The sequence below is a fragment of the Egretta garzetta genome, unplaced genomic scaffold (genome assembly GCF_000687185.1).
Source record: "Egretta garzetta isolate BGI_Z169 unplaced genomic scaffold, ASM68718v1 scaffold313, whole genome shotgun sequence".
In the NCBI taxonomy this organism is placed as follows: domain Eukaryota; kingdom Metazoa; phylum Chordata; class Aves; order Pelecaniformes; family Ardeidae; genus Egretta; species Egretta garzetta.
The window spans coordinates 2,768,678-2,785,408 of record NW_009259063.1 but is presented as its reverse complement, the minus strand read 5'-3'; the positions used below and the strand labels follow the sequence as shown (position 1 = coordinate 2,785,408).

The 16,731-nt window shown below is 41.9% G+C and overlaps 1 protein-coding gene across 1 annotated transcript in view; it reads left to right on the top strand.

Moving 5' to 3' along the window:
• The window catches only part of CMTM6 (CKLF like MARVEL transmembrane domain containing 6), a 13,346-nt gene extending 1,000 nt beyond the window's left edge, over window positions 1-12,346 (top strand). The window contains exons 3-6 of the mRNA XM_035890713.1: window positions 4-72; window positions 4,939-5,115; window positions 6,080-6,178; window positions 7,673-12,346. Coding sequence (XP_035746606.1) covers window positions 4-72; window positions 4,939-5,115; window positions 6,080-6,178; window positions 7,673-7,822 — 495 coding nt within the window. The 3' untranslated portion in view covers window positions 7,823-12,346. The remainder of the gene's footprint in view (window positions 1-3; window positions 73-4,938; window positions 5,116-6,079; window positions 6,179-7,672) is intronic.
• The last annotated feature ends 4,385 nt before the right edge of the window (window positions 12,347-16,731 follow it).

The window sequence follows — 16,731 nt, the reverse complement described above, 5'->3', positions numbered from 1 at the left end:
GAGGCGAGGAGCATCGTTCTTAAGTACTGGCAGAGAGATAGCAAGACTGACAGTGGGAAAGGGCAGCTGACTGTAAGTGTGTGTGTCAGGGTACATTTTCCAGCCAACAAAGTGGCTTTTTAGTCAGATGTTTCATGTTCACGGGAATCGTGGGTGATTTCCAGCCCTTTCTCACTACTTCACCGTTGCAGAAAAGAGGACGTTTGGGTTTTAAACTTTGTCTCACGCGCAGTCAAAAAAACCCTTCAACCATAAGCGTAAGATTCTTGAGTGCTGATAAAGGTAACGGTAATGCTGCCAAAAATAATGTTTTCTAAGAGTGTTTAAAAAAAATCACACCCAAGAGTGCTTTAAATAAATAAATATAATAGGACACAAACTTTTACTTCATCTACTGGAGATTAATAAAGTAAGATCTGGTCGCTGTTGCTTCCAGGCAAGCAGATCATTTATATAAATAGTTTCACTGACTAAAATAAAATCTTACATACACGAATTTACTGGTGTACCAAAGTCTTAAACTGTTTAACTGAACAGAACAGAGGCGTTATTTAAAAAGTTTTCTAGGTAGGAAAAAGGAAAATTATGATTACCGTAAACAGGACGGATAGCTGCTTGATGTGCTCCTGAAGAAGTAGCCGTTTGTGGCCTGTACCTGTCCTGAAGACAAGAGGAAGAAGAAAACGGAATGACAGTCATTCACCCTCCCAATTTCCAACAGTTTTTTTCCCCCCCTTTTTGTTTCCCTTCACCAAAACGCACAGATCTTGGAGTTCTTGGTCAAAGCACTTTTAAACAAGCCCCAGAAGTTACTGAAGGTGGAAGCCTCAGTATCTCCAGTAAGAGAAACACTCCTGTTTCAGGAAAGCGTTGATTTTTGGAAATGCCAGTGATGGTGAGGGTCATTAACATCTGATGCTAATAGCCTTGCGTTACAGTAGTGATTGTGAGTTGTTACTGGGGATTACGCACCGATGATGCCTCGTGTGGACTGCTAAACAGGGTATTGCACTCAGAAAATCGGCTGTCTTCATTCATCGCTTCAGAGGCGATCAAGTAGTTTACAAAACAAACTTACAAGTCACCTGCAGAAAACTGGTTTCTAGACCTTAGAAATGCTTTTCTTCTTCTGATTAATAATGGCATACATTGTAATTGTAGCCTGCCTTATTAAAGCTTTTTGGGCATTTTGAAATAAGGAAAATGTAACTGCCAGAAGGGTACTGGGAGGTGTGCTTATTGCAGGGTTTTCTAGGATTTTTTTGTTGTTGTTTTTTTATATAGGTGGAATGCTTTTGTTAGTCCAGGAGTGGTTGAAATTCTGCGCAGAGGTAAATGGCACAGCACATATTGTGCCAAGACTGAGGTAGAAACGAATTCCTATCTAAAGCAGAAATACTTGTCATCAGTTACTGTTTGACTTCTACAAAATGCCCTAACTGGAAAGGAAAGGAAAACTGTGATTCAGCCTTAAGCATCAGCTCTTTTTCTGAGCTGTTCGCTTCCTGTTGCATGGAGACTTACAGAATTAATACGTGCACCCATCTGAACTAGGAGATTTTGTACTGGAACTACCACTGCTGAGCATTTTTACAGGCCTGTTGGATAGTTTATTCATCTACTTTATTTTCGTAGCATTCTTTTGTAGCCTTTCACTTACTAAATCCAGAAACTTCCAACAGTAATCGGTATCAATGAATAACTTCTTGCTGGTAAGGGACAGAGGAAGACGTTTAATTTCTGGCATACAAATGGACAGATAGAATAATAATTAAAATTTAAAAAGTTAAAAACTGCATCTCCAAGGATGCTTTTCCCTTTACAGCAGACAGGATAGCAACCAGTGCATGCATATGGTGAGGTGTGGATATTTCCTCAGGAACCAGCGAGCCTGGTGCCAGCTTTGCTGTGTCCCCATGCACCTCTCTCAAAACCACGCTCTGACCCACTGGTGGGGTAACCTCTGCCTCCCCACCAACGCCGACACCGCGTGCTCAGCGGTGCGGGGCTCTGGGCGAGAGGGAAGGAAGGTGGCGGTGGCTGCCTGCTTTTTTTCTTCAGATGTTACCCTGGGCTTCAGGGGGAAAGAAAAATCCACCTGGAAGGTTTAGCTCTTGGGAACACAAACTACTGAGCTGCCCCCTCCGCTTGTTATTGATGGCTCAGACAAAAGCAGTAGTGATATCCCAGGCATCGGCTGCTAGGGATTCTCCATGGGATCGGTGTGGAGGAGGCAGATAGAAAACCACAACAGGAGGGGCTTTGGCTGCTTCATGTAAGCCTGCAGAGGTCTGCAGTCATCCCGGGACTAAAGCTGAGGGATGAAGGTGGATCTCTGGCAGAACAGTTCTTGGGAAATGGAATAAAACGTGGCATCTCCTGGCTTGTTTAAAGCGGCTCATGTGTTTATACTGTGTCTAATAGTGGGATGTTACTAAAATGCAGATGAATAATAGAGACGATAATCTTCTGGTTAATAGTAGAAAAAACTTCCTGCTATAGCTGTAACTATATAAACTGAAGTTAGGAATTACTCTTTTAGTGGTATTTTAAACTATTCTTTTTTTGTAGTAGTACAACAGAGTAATCCCTTTTGTTTCTCATAGCGATCATAGAATCATAGAATGTTTTAGGTTGGAAGGGACCCCTAGAGGTCATCTAGTCCAACCCCCTGCAATGAGCAGGGACACCGCTAACTAGATCAGGTTGCTCAGAGCCCCGTCCAATCTGGCCTTGAATGTTTCCAGGGATGGGGCCTCCACCACCTCTCTGGGCAACCCATTCCAGTGTTTCACCACCCTCATTGTAAAGAATTTCTTCCTTATATCCAGTCTAAACCTACCCTGGTTTAGTTTAAAACCATTACCCCTTGTCCTGTCACAGCTGGCCCTACTAAAAAGATTGTCCCCATCTTTCCTGTAGGCCTCCTTTAAGCACTGCAAGGCCGCAATAAGGTCTCCCCGCAGCCTTCTTTTCTCCAGGCTGAACAAGCCCAGCTCAAGAAGCAAATTAAGAAACCCAAGCAGAACTCTGGCAGCTTATAAACATGCTTCTGATCCACTACTTCAATCAAAGGTCTTCAAGCCAAAGCTTTTTTAACGATGTACTTTATTTTGTTATTCAGCTTATTAATAAAAAATTGAATATGGACTTGGACAAGTCCCACATAGGGCTCCACTTGGTAAATCTCATGCATTTGACACCAAATCCTTTATAGCTGCTCTTTGAGTGGGATTTTTTTCTGCTTGTTTGTACACCCAGCGGAGAGGGTTTTTTTCGGTTATTTAGATCATTTTATGGTTATCTGGGTTTATAAATTCTTTTAAGGGCAGGTTTATTTCCTTTCTGTTCTGTTTCATCCCAGGGGAAAGTGGTGGCATTCAGTTTTCAGTGCTGATAAAAACAGCTAGAATTATACATGAAAACGTATCTCACACCTCAGCTGACCTTGTGAAAAATGTGAAATTGAAAGTCATTGGATGCAGCTGTAAGCAAATATTTTGCAATGCAAAAATAAACCAAACCACCCCTTGAAAATTGGAAATTCAGAGTTCAAAACACTCCTCGGACAGCCATTGTAGTCACTGTTTTAAGTGCAAGGGTTGCTGAGAAGTTTGCTTTGCCAGCTGCCGTGGGAGGGAAGGGAAACATGTGGAGGCCTGATAGTAACACTGCAGTTTCCCAGCTCGGGTTCTTTCCCTTGCTGAGATCCTGTTTACTTTGTATGATTGCAGGGTATTCAAAGCATCGTGCTCTGAAGTGCCCTTCTGTGGTCTGGCAGGCTTAGTGGGGGGCATTTACAGTTCCCACGTGCTAAACTGCTGTTCTTATTTTTACTGTATAGAAAACTGAAACTGAAGGCTGGTGGTTCTTTTCCAAGAATAAGATGCAGATGAAGCATCTGCAGTTGCTAATAACTGGAAAATAACAATTCTGAATTTTAGAATTTGTTTGGGTTGGTGGTTTGTTTGGTTGGTTTTACCGTCAGCCTCATTATTGCCCATATACTCTTATTAAACATAGGGTCATCGTCCTTATATCAGTCTTGATTTTATGACCGAGTCTGATTCCTACTAATAGTATTGTTTTAATTTGGTGAACTCCTTACTGCAAGGATCTATAATCCTGTGTCGGCTTTATGGGATGAAGGAAACTAGCAAGAAGTGGCCAAAATGAGAGAACATTTAAATAAAGCAACATTCTTTCTCGTACAATAACATAGTAGAAAATCCAGCAGCAGATGTATGGGGTGACTCTGTTAAGGGGAATTAACTCCTGCTCTTTCCTCAGAAAGCACTGTGGCAGGAAGGTGAACATAAGCTTCTGCATAGATTAAACACTGTCCAACATAGCTTAAATATAGTTTAAAGTTTTGGTTCCTGTGAGTGCAGCTGAGCTGCCGTCGTTACTGGGTCATAAGCACGTGAGCTATTAGCTACACACACTTCCTCTGAAGTTTATCAAGGGAGGTAACGTCAGCTGTAAACTTTCAGGGAGGTAGCTGACTGTGTCCATGCCATCCAGTCTCCCCCTCCACCCTGAACCCAAATGCATTTAAAATGAAGTGCAGTTGTAAGTAGTAAGCAGGAGCATTGTTGCTCATTCTGAGGAGGATGCGTGCTTGCCATGCTTCCTGCCTCGTCTGCTTCCAGCCAGCAATGGCAGAAAACCACAAATCGGGAATCTGTCTAATCGAGAAGCCTGTGTTGGGCATTGTGTGCTCAGCTTACATGGGTGTAGTTTATTGATTAACTTTTAACAGCAAGTGTAAACTATGTCACTACATAATTATTTCTGCTTGTAAGAAAATAGTGCGGAATTTTACTGTATTCGGTGTAGACTGAGGATTTTCCTTACAGCTGTCTTTATTAATGTTGATATCATAGACATCTGTTTGCTGAAGGTATTAGAGACTTGATCCATGTTATTTGTTTGCAGATTTTCTCTCTTCTGGCTTTTATTTGTGAAGAAATTGTGGAGGATTGTATCACGTGTGGTGGACTTTACTTCTTTGAATTCACAAGCTGCAGTGCCTTTTTTTTGAGCCTCCTGATCCTGTGCATGTATTGCACTGATACATATGAAACATTTGGAGAAGATACAGTAAGGAGAGTGGTAAGGACTTTTTTTTTTTTTAAACAAACTCTTCCTTGTAAGTGCTTAAAGACTACTGTGACAAGGCTATGCAGAATGCATCTCCTTTTCTTCTCTATTTAAAGGGTAGATTAAAGTAGCATGTAGTTAAAAAATGAGTCAACTTTGAGAGTCCCTTTTATGTTGACAACTTTTCCAAAATTATCAGGTTGGTTACCTGCAGGATTTTAAGACTGGTGTGAAAGTCTTTCACGCAGACTAATACTACTGCGTAGTCATCGCATATGTGTGTGCATATGGAACACAGTTTACTGCCAGGATGGTCCTTGTAACTTGCCTCTTCACCCTATCTGTTTTCCTGCTGGGTGTAGCCTACCTCCTTTTTAGTAATAATCACATTTGTTACAGTTCATGCTTTCAAATTTCAGAAGATCGTTCATGCTTTTGTATTTCAGTGGCACAAAGTTGCTCTGTAAAGTCTGCAGGAATATTATAGTGTCTTATGAGCATCCCTTCCTATTTGTCTTCAGAGCAAACAGTAGGTTTTTTTATGTGAAGGTGCAGATAAGGGAGCGTAGTAAGATATTTGAATGAGCACAATTACTTACAGGTTTCCTACATGTTTTACGTAGGGAATAATGGTAGCCTGAATTTGATTGTGAAAGAAGTTAGATGAGTGAAATAACTTAAAGACGACAAAAACGGGAGTATGTAATGCAGACTCTTTTAAACAGTTGATAATTTTGAATGTTGTTCGGAATAACGGTTAACAGTTGGACTTGATGATCTTAAAGGTCTTTTCCAACCTAAACAATTCTATGATTCTATGAATATAACTGTAAAGTATATTTTGTGAAGCTCCCATTAGCATCACAGTTTCAAAGCATAAATTCACTGGCAGATTAACTCAGCCGCTGTTATGACGCTTGCTCTTTTTCAGGTAGTAGACCTACAATTCTATAACATTTCTTTTTTTTATTTGCAGAATTTTGGGGCCGTGGTAGCCATATGTCTCTTTTTTCTGTTAGCATCAATAGTGCTTGCTGCAACTGGCTCTGGGTCTGCTGTTGAAAAAGCTGCATTTGTAAGTCTTAAAATTGCATAATTTCCTTTGTATTTATCTTGTATGTTAATTTCTCTCCCCTCTAAGCCTCACTCAATTTGCAGGGAAGAAACTGGGCAGGGAACAGAATTTAGTACATTGTGGTGTTTCAGGAGGAATTAGCTATTTCAGACCTTCCAGAAACTTACCGCAGGAAATCCAAAAAGCAGGCATTCCTCAGGATTGCCGGAAAGCTCCGCATGCGCTTGCAGCTCTCCAGCATTTGCTGCTTCCTTTTGGGTTCCTCAGACTTCACTGCCTTGGCCCCCTGTTATTCCCTGTCACCTGTCACTGTTTCGACGTTGACCTCTCTCACAGCTTCCCCAGTTCTCTGATACCCTCTCTCTGAAATGCCCGCTTTTTCCCTCAGTTCTCTCTTAATGCCAGCCCTTCACAAAGTCGGCGAGAAACCATGTCTTGCCAGGCATTATAAAGTGTATGTGGAGAATGGTGACTTGCAAAGGCCACAATGAGAGGGAACGGCAGTTTCCTCAGTGACAGAAATAGAACAGCAGGGCATGCATCGCTCAGGGCGGGGCACTGAAGAGGCTTTGGGATGCTGTGGATGTTGTAATTCCTCACTCATTTGGCACTTCTTTAGAATAACCTTCGAATTGTGAATATGTGAGTTTAAAAGATGAAATTTTGATTTTATTCTTGAATGAGAAAATATGAGTTAGAAAAGAAAGCAAAACAATTCTGTTCCACAGGGAGCAGGAGCTGTTAGAGATACACACGTTTGTGTAGCCATCTTCTGTGATGTTGATGTATTCAAACCTAATGGTTTGAGTATGAAGTCTTTCAGGTTTTTTTTTCTGGTGCTGGAAAAACAAAAACTATTGTGATTTAAGACTTACCAGTGTCAAGTTGCTTTGGGGCAGACCAGTTGTGGAAAATTTAGGTAAAAGTTAGAATAACGTACGTATTTCCTTGTTTGAAAGAAGCTGCTGAAACCAACCTTCTCCTTATCGCTCTCATGCCATGAGTAATACTGAGATGTCATTAACAAAATGTCATCTCATCCCCCTTTGCTGACCCAGTAGGGACTTGCCTAGGCTCTGCAGCTCTTATCTCCCTTCACCTTCCATGTGTTACTCCTCTTCACACTCTTCTAATCAGCAGCCATTTCTTGGATAAATACTCTGCTATACCACCAATGCCATGCTTCTTGAATAACTAATTTTTGCAATAAAATGGATATAGTTTTACTACTAAGGGCTGTCCAGAACATATTGTACGGTTCAGGCTTGATTAAAAGAATGAGAACTGTAAAAACTTTTGCATTAAATATGCTAGAATTATGATTTCTCATCTGTTTCTAATTTAAATGGAACCACCGATTTAAGGAGGACTGTAATCTTAATATATTAAGAGTTATTAACATATATAAATAGTCCAGCAAATCTTTCCAGACAATGTTAGAATACTCTTAATGTTGGCACATTTTAAAATGATATTTTCCTTTCACTTTCACAGGTGTTTGGATTTCTTGCATTTGCTGCATTTTTAGCTGAAATTATTGCAGAGTGTTTTTACATTTGGAAACAAAACATCGATGGACGCTCTGAAAATCCTGGCAACACTCAGAGTGCCACAGAAAATCAACCACTGAATAAAGCAAGCTAACTTTCTGGAATTACTTCCCTTTTTTCTTTTTGAATGGAGCAAACTGAAATGAACTTTCAGTGCACTGTAGGTAACAACTTCTCTCTCTTCCTTCTAATCAATTTTGTACGCATTGCTCATCACAAATTTTTATAGATCCTTCAGTCACATAATGGCATCTTGAGCATCATATTCTAAGGTAACTGGTCCTGCTTAATATCTGGTCCTGCCACCTGTCCAGGTGACGTACACTGAAAAAACTTGTGTCTAAATAGAATAACTTAAGGACAAGAGCGTGCTGATTTGATTTTTGACAGAGGTGACTAATAAAGGTTAATGTGTGATAAATAAATTCTGAGCTGTACCCTAAAGATATTTTCTGTATAAATGGACCAGACACTTCTGTTACAAGTTATAAATTAGTACAGCAAAATTCATTCTTGTACTTACTGGTCAAACTGAATGTAAAAGGGACACCTAACTGGAGCCTTACAGGAACACTTATCCTTACATAGGGGGGGTTTGTTTTGTTTTTACTACTCACGTCTCGGTTCTGTCTGTGGAGATCAGTTTAATGGAATAGCGCGTGTAGGGGTTTTATGGAGAGGGTAACGTAACCGTATATTAAGGAGACCGTTTTGCACCCCATGGCCATCAAAGTTTGGACTTGTATGCCAGAATCTTCTTTCGGATTGTTTCAAAAGCTGTAAAAGTTGCAGGAAGAAACTTGAAAAACCAGCAGTGAGAGGAAAAAAATGAAGAATAAATATTTTCACGAAGTAACCCAAAAAGTGGCAATCTGAACATCAAGGGGAAAAAAAGTTACAGCACGTTGGTACTGTCTTGGTGAACATTACCTGTGAGGTTAATACCATATGCAGCTTGTTTATGCGTAGCAAATGCTAAGTTTTGCCAGAATGGTTATGGACCCCACCATTTTCTCTGTTTATAAATACAGCACTGGCTTGAGACTTCTTGCTACTGACTAGGTCAGTTGGTAAACAGGTAAATAAGCACTTGCAGCCTTGATTTGTCTTAAAAGTGACAGGCTGTAGGACTGCAAGAAACACTACTGATGCAACATATATCAGATGAGTGACGGACATATCAGACAAGATGTTGATGGCGGTAAAAGAAATGAAGTGGTGAAAAGGCATTTTTCAGATGTCTGCGGTAGAAGCAAGACTAGCAAGACCGCTAGACTTCACTTAAGAGGAAAGACTTCAAAAGTAGGGCAAATTGCTGTAAGCCTGGAGATGCTCCAAAAGCTCCAAAATACCAAAGTAAATGAGAAAAAGCTGATTATGCAAAAAACAATTCTTGCTTGAGTGCTGATGACATTTGCTGTGTCTTCCAGGCGCTAACTCCATTTCATCAGTACCCTAGTCTGACAAACTTATAGTCCTGTAACCTGTTGTGACAGCATTGAGACTAAGCCCTCCAGAAATTGGCTGAGCAAGCCGCATTTGGAAAAGGATGCGGAGGCTGTTGTAAGACAAAGGGTTGTAAAAGAAGGTCAGAGCTTTTTTCCAGTGCTGCCACTTTCTGATGAATGTGAGTTTGTGATTGCTCTCTCTAAGCTCTGAGACTTAAGCCTAACACTACACTTTCCTTGGAGGATGTAAAATTTTGACAGGTGGTGTGAAGCATCAAATTTAAACTGTAGCTTGGTTTCAGAGCCATGTATAAAAGACATACTCTCTTCCATAGAATTTTCTGCCTTGTGAAGAAATAATACTCTTTGGACTGGCTTTTTCCCCTTGTATTTATTAGTGTCCATTTGCACTAGAACCCGACCTCAGCCTAGGTGTACAGAGCTTGCTGTAGCTGTCTCTGAAAACTGGATAGACTAGAGATGGTTTGTTTACAAGCAGTGTTACTGGTGACTTGCCTTAATGAGGAATGTCTCTTCTCTGATTTGCAGTGTCTTTCTTCGGGGATTGTGTCTGTATCTATTATTAATATTCCAAGAGAATTTTTTTGTTTTTTCATTGCCTGGGAGCCTACTGAATTTGGTTTTACATCAAAATGTTTGTAGTCTCTAAATCTTGATCTACAATTAAAAGCTATAAATATAGTGTAAGGGTAACACTGTGCTGCTGATATTTATTAAGCAATGCAGCACTACGATGAGACTGTTATCATTGGTAATTTTTCTTGTAGTTTTTCTCAGCTTGAATTTACATGAAGGGAGTTCTGGGTTTTGGTTACATTTTCTATAGACTTTCCCCCACCAAAATGCTTTGTTACTGGTGTCCATTCCTGAATTGAAGATACTGGTACTGAAAAGGATCTGTAAAGTCATCTCTCTGCCTTGGCTCCCTATTGATGATACCTACTGCTGATACTTCACAGAGGAACCGAAATACAGAGCAAGTTATCTTTATGACAAGGTGCCACGATGAGTTGGTGTCAGAAGAAGGTGGCTCTGAGAGAGATCTCCTAACTCCCGTGATCTATTAGGCCTTTTGAAGCAAATACTGCCAACCTTTGCAGAATGGTTTGATGGATTCTCCTACTACACATGTGCTGGCATCCCTGGCGTGTTTTGGGTTGTTAGAGTGAGGGGGTTTTGACGTATTCTTCGCTTTCATTTTAGCTGTTCCAAGTAGGTAGTTTATACCCATTCTCTCCCTAACTGACTGATCCCTGTATAGATTTGAGGGTCGGATTCCATCTCTGACTGAAGCAAGGGATGCAAGCGCTGCCGACTGCTAATGGAAACAGCAAATGATAGTCTCTGGGGAAACTGGTAGTTGTTTTCCTATATGTCACAGGAGCTTACAAATAGGAGGAGTCCTGCTTTTCTTTGTAACAATACCTATTGCTCCATTCCAGATACTGTTTAGCTGGCATTAATCTGTCACGTAGTAGTTAAATACTACAAGCACACAAGTCACATATTGGTTATAGGTTTAAGGCGAGCGCTAAATTGTTGCTCCCAAACCAGTTGTTGGCCAACAAGTCAGTTTCTGCGTGGTGGTACTATTAATCCTAGGCTTCCATGTATGAGATGTTCTTTTTGTTCTGTTTTAAGTTAGCTGAGAAGCAGGTTTGCTAGTGTGTATGCTGTTCCCTGCTTCTGTGAGGCCGTTTTCTTAACTGCTTTATCAGCTTCCTGAGATGAAGGGGCAGGGGTGTCCCCCTTCCAGCTCCTCTGCCCTCACAGCCCTGGGGGGGCAGAGACTTGCTTGCTGCCATGGCTGAGCAGACCAGTCTCCTGCAGTCTTGATGTGCCCCCTTTGACGCTTCTGGTGCTGGATTCAGGACTTTGAGTGTCTTGTCTTTTTAATCAGACTGATCCTAGAGAATGGCGTTGGAGATGGATTAAACATCTGGTTTTGCAGGAGCTGTGCGTGCCTGTGGCTGGATGTCTCTTACCCCTCCCGTGCTCTGTCAGCAAAGCCGACTGCTTGTTTCCCAGACTGCTTCTGATGAAATCAGCCTGCTTTATTTAAACCAGCTATTTAAATTGCTTACATTAAGTTGGCTGATTTTAACTGAAGTGGATTAGGGGTTGTTTAGGAGAGCGGTGGGAGCTCTGGCAGAAGCACCGTTACAAGCCTTAAATGTCGTCATCTGTTTGCAAAGTAGCTGTCTCTCTATAATCTTAACTGGTAGTACAACCTGTGGAAAGAAGCAACTGCCCCAGTACGTCTACCTGGACATTGTTTTCTCCCTTCTTCACCACGGTGCTTGGCAGTGGTGCTGCAAGCCTGCTCAGACACATTAAAAGCTTTTGTCTTTCCCACTTGAGCCCGTCAAAAAATACTTAAAGGCTCTGCTCCCACTTTCAGGCTTTGTTTACAGTACCTTGAGAATCAGTGCAGAGGATTCTCCAGGACACGTGAGGACTTGTCATGAAGTGGCTCGACTGTTTCTGCTCTGAAAATCTGAGCATGCATTATGTAGATTGTGAATGTTAATTTTTGTGTTTGGTGTTTAGCCCACATTAAAATCACAGTGCCCTTTGGGTTCTAAATACGTGAAGGAATTGTGCCTCCCTGCTTGCACACTGTGCTTAAAAATAGCAGGGAAGGATTGTGATCTGTTACAATTGAGTTCTACCTTTGCACCCTCCAACTTGAAAAAGCAGTGAGCTATCTCGCACACTTCTCGGAGCTCTGCCCAGTTTTTTGCATAATGGCCATCATGGTGATCCTCCTTCAATTTGTGCAATAAAAATACCAAACTTTCTACACTGAAGGGAAAGAAATACTTTGTGACATTTTTGAAAGGCTATATGTAAAATTGTAATGAATCAAGATGCTGGTGGTGCCTTTAAGATGGGAATTCAACTTTGTTTTAGACTATTGCTGTAAACATAAACAGATCTCTAGATACTAAATTCTGTGCTGTTCAGAGCTATCTATCACTTTTAATACCTTTGAGAATTTAAGTGACTTTTAATGATCATTAAATCAGGATGATAATACAGTATTTTTATACATAAAAAATGAAAAATGTATAGTTTTGTTGCCAGTGTTGCCTTGAATTTCCATTTAAATAATTTTGAAATGCTTAAATATTTTTTCCATTCTAAACCTGTGGTCTTTTTTAATGTATTATGCTTTTTTGGTCTTAGGAACTTTCTAAAATATTTTATAATTTTTAAAATAAAATATTAATAAATAACTTAACTTACAAGTGTTTCTCGTTTCTGCTGCTATGATTTGGTGTCACTTATGTAGTCCTCCCAGAGCCAACCGGAGGAAATAACATCATTCTTTGTTCCTGGTTTGGAGGAAAGAGCTTGCATTGTGTTTGCCTGCTACCAGGGAAGAGGGTCCAGCTCGCAAAGCTGGATATTCTCACCACAGGTTTCCAGGAGGAAGGGTCCGATACAGTCAGTATTGCCTCGTACCACAGGGTCCAACCAAACTTGTGTGCAACAGCCTTTACACCTACCATGGTCTATAGGTTACTGTGACAAGTGTGATTCAAGTGCTGCTTTCCTACTCTCTTGGTTAGTTGGAGCTGAAACAACACGAAGTGGCAGACTTGTTAAAGGGAGGAGCACAAACTAGCAAAAGGTGTTAAAAGCAAGGAATTTCTTCTGGTGTAGAAAAATGCAGGTGACTGAGTTACTTGGTTGAGGGGGAGCTGCTGCATCCTTTAAAAATGTTTGTCTGATTGTCAGTGGTAGGTAGGGGGTGAGGAAAACGAAATAAACCTGCATGCTTTCTGGCAGGGTAGCTTTTTTGTTTCATAATCCTACAGACAGCTTATTACCTGGTGGTGATCTTGTAGGCAGGACGAGAAGGGCACTTTCTTCATTGTCAGCACTGAAACTGGAATGCCGTGGTGTATTTTTCTTTGTATCATAACATTAAAGGTGAAATTGTCCCTTTGGTGAAGTTGCCAGAGATGAGTGTAACCATAAGGATTCATAAGAGAAGAAGGTCTCTAATGCTTTTAATTACATTTGAAAACTAGATGCAAGAAGACAATTGAGGCAAAATGTTACATTAAAAATGTACATCAGTGGTGGATTTACACAGCATGAAACGGTAACTCAGAAGTCCTAAGAAAGATTAATAAATATTTAATAATTTGGAGCATGGCCACCCAGTTTAAGTCCTGTTATTGCTAGAATAATGACAACTCCTCTCGGGAGTGTAATCCAAGTTACCTGACTGTAAATTCTCAGAATAGCACAGCAGGGAGACTATGGGCTGGTAATCTGCGGCTTTCCTCTGTGAGCGCACAGGCACCGCCTGGTCGCTGCTGCCGGTCTGTCCGTTGTTGAAGGCACGTACATATTTCCTTGCTTTTGGGTGGGCTTTCTCCTTAGGGCGAGGAGCAGGACCAGCCACCTGCTGTATCGCACAGCCTCCTTCGTGCTGGTGCGCAGGAACCAAGCAAGGTTAACTAACTGGCTGGGGTTTGGGTTTGACTTCTCTTTGAATTCAGAATTGCCATTCTTTGCCTGCTAAAGGAATCACAAGGCAGGCCAGCAATGCCTTTTTGCATTCTGTTCCTGCCGGCTGCACCGTGCAGTTGTCTGCACAGGAAATCTGCTGAGAAGCTGCAGGAGAGGAATTTGCCCACAAGAGGGCAAAGATGATCCTGTGATTGAAATTACCTCGTTTGGAGGACTTCGCCCTCTTCCCACCTTAATTTTCACTGAAGCCCCCTTGTCCTCTTCTTATGTCAGTGTGGCTATAAATTGAACTGTGTCATTAATGACTGGAAACAGTATCACTATTCTTATTTCTCAAAATGTAGCCAGAAGGTTTTTTGATAATATAATCAGCTCAATGTTGTCTCAAGGAGATACTTTACCTAAGCAGTTGGAAAGAGGTTTATTTCTATTCCTTTTGTTTTGTAAGCTGTCAAGAGATGGTTTTAAAAATTCCTTTTTATTACAAAGTCAAGCCTCGGCTGCATGACTAGATCTGCACCTATAACACTGCATGCACCTTGGAAGATTTCTGTGGTCAGTCCTACACTGTGGTTTTTGATCAAAGTTGTGGGGATCGTGGGTGGGAGAAGAAAGGGATGGGGAATACCTGAGCATTTCCTGGACTCCTGGGAAGTTAAAGAAGCTTATAATTAAAAAAATGCAAATTATGCATGCTGGAAAAATGTCAGGGTCCACAAACAGAAATGCTGGCAATCAACTGTAATACATGCCAGACAGGGCGTCCTGAAATTCTGGTCCTCTCCAGGTACCCCAGTGAAACTTGCTTTGACCAGCCCATGTGTCCTGATCACTCCTTCGGTTTGTTTCTTATGACCTATTATCTCTTGGCTGAATATTAGAACAGGACTGGGAAAATAACACAGACCTGGCTGTTTTGAAGGCGGCAAGTCCTGAGGTGAGAGGCAGGGCCTCAGAAGGAGGCGACAGCATAAGCACATTCTTATGCAGCATGACTCACGTGCAGCCAGCTGAGGACAGCACGCAGCGAATACCCGGTCAGGTATCTGTTGCTGGATGTGCTGCATGAAAGCATGTGGTATTCTGCAGCACAAAGTTTGGGGCGTACTTCAGAACTCTCTTCTTAGTCCTCACTTGGACTTACTGAAAGCGTAACATTGTAAGACAAGAATGTGACAAGTTTTTTAGTACCGTATGCCCTACCCTTGCTTAGAGAATGGTGGAATGTTGCTCAAAATAATGCAAGTCTGTCTGTGCTACAGCCCTCCTTTTAACTGCTTCCTTTGCACCAGCTGTCACTCTTCCAAAAATACCAGTGCAGACACGATTCTGAAATCCCTGTTTGTGTTCAGCTGTAGGTAAGGAAGGAACAGTTAATTAATTGTTCTGTGGTCTCTGCACACCACTGACCAAAGATGTGGAGCTGCTCCCCTCCTGTGAGCAACAAGGCATCCTCAGAAAGGAGGACTGACTCTCACCACCTCTATTTTTATTGTTAACACCCATTTTCACTCTCCTATGCCTGTCTGCTTCATTTCAAAGGTTGCTGATCACCTGTTATTGATACTCCCATGGTTAATGCCCTGCTTCCCATTCCTATCCCTCCAATCTAAACTAAACCTCCCTATCACAACATTCATAGCAACACGAGCTTTGGCTAAAGCTCTGCCTACTAGTTTCTCAAGACAACTGGGATGAAGAGGCTGTGGAGGTCTATCTGAGGGGGGACAATGCAGCTCTACAAACAACTGCCTTGTTAACGTAAGCCTGTCTGTTTTCTGCCTCATAGTCCTCTTGCTCAGAAAGGCTTGTTTTATGAATGAACAAATGTTGTCCTTGACTTGATGCAGTTTTTTTAATTGTAAGCGCTTGTTTCTGGCAATTGTGCCTCTCATTTGAGAGTAACAAGGGCATAATTATTCAGCTCTCATGCATCACAAACTGCTGAGCATGAGGTATTAATGGAGTGCTTTGCTGCCACCATAGCTTAATAGCTACAGCTGCAGCATTGTGCTCTCATTTGGCTGGGGTTCATGAAAAAGGGGGATGCAGATCATTAAGTTTTATGTTAAGAGTGATTTACAGAGTAACAGTAGACTGGGCTAGATGGACAAAGCACTTCGGATCTAAAAGGAGCTATTGTACCAGCAGAGCCGTGATTTGTACTCATGGTGGTACAAAGCCACCCATGCCGGTCCACCTCATACAACCCCAATAATCTCAATAACAAAGTTGTGTTAGTATAAGTGTGTGTGCTGGCAGGGCTGTACTGGGGGAGGGAAGAGGCAATCATACCCTACCATGCCAGCTGGCTAGCAGATGTCATAAAAAGAAACTGCAAATGGATGCTTTTGGCTAGCTACAGGCTTTGAGGTGATACTCAACTCCTACCCTGCCTTCTTCCCGTCCCTTCAGCTATCGCATGAGCTCTGTTAAGTGCTGAGAGGCAAGTGCTGGAATTAAGAGGTGGGTGTTGTCCCAGCTCCCCAGGGGGAAGTCAAAACGGGGTATCATCTCCTCAGCCCTATCCTGTGATGGTCCAGCTGGGAGGCCAAGCTCCCCCGGGAGCTGATGGAGGAAGACGTCTAGAGGGTGAATCAGAGGGGAAGGGTAACTCCTGCCCTGTGAGTCACTGCTGCCATGATTCACTCTTGCCCTTCTCTTTCTTCACTGAATACGCAAGGGAGACTGGCTGGGTATTGAGGCTAGTCCTATGCAAATAGCCTCCAAGACACACTGTGCTTTTCCCTGGGAGAATGGTGTTTACTCTCTTTGGGCTGTAAAAATAGTTGCAGGATGAATGACGTCTCTCATTTCCTAGTCTGTCCTTGTAGTCTGAATGGTTAGGTGCCTCTAAGTCTACACCTGTAGAGTTCCTCCCCCCACCCCCCAGGTTTCTAGAGTCTTGCTGCAATTCCTCCTATGCCAAGAAGGCTGCTTGGCTCCTGTTGCTCTTCTTGCACAAGTGCAAACATGTAAGAAAAGAGCAAGTGGTTCAGACGTAACTTAATTTTGCAATGACTCCATGTTAGTGGCTTTGGGATAT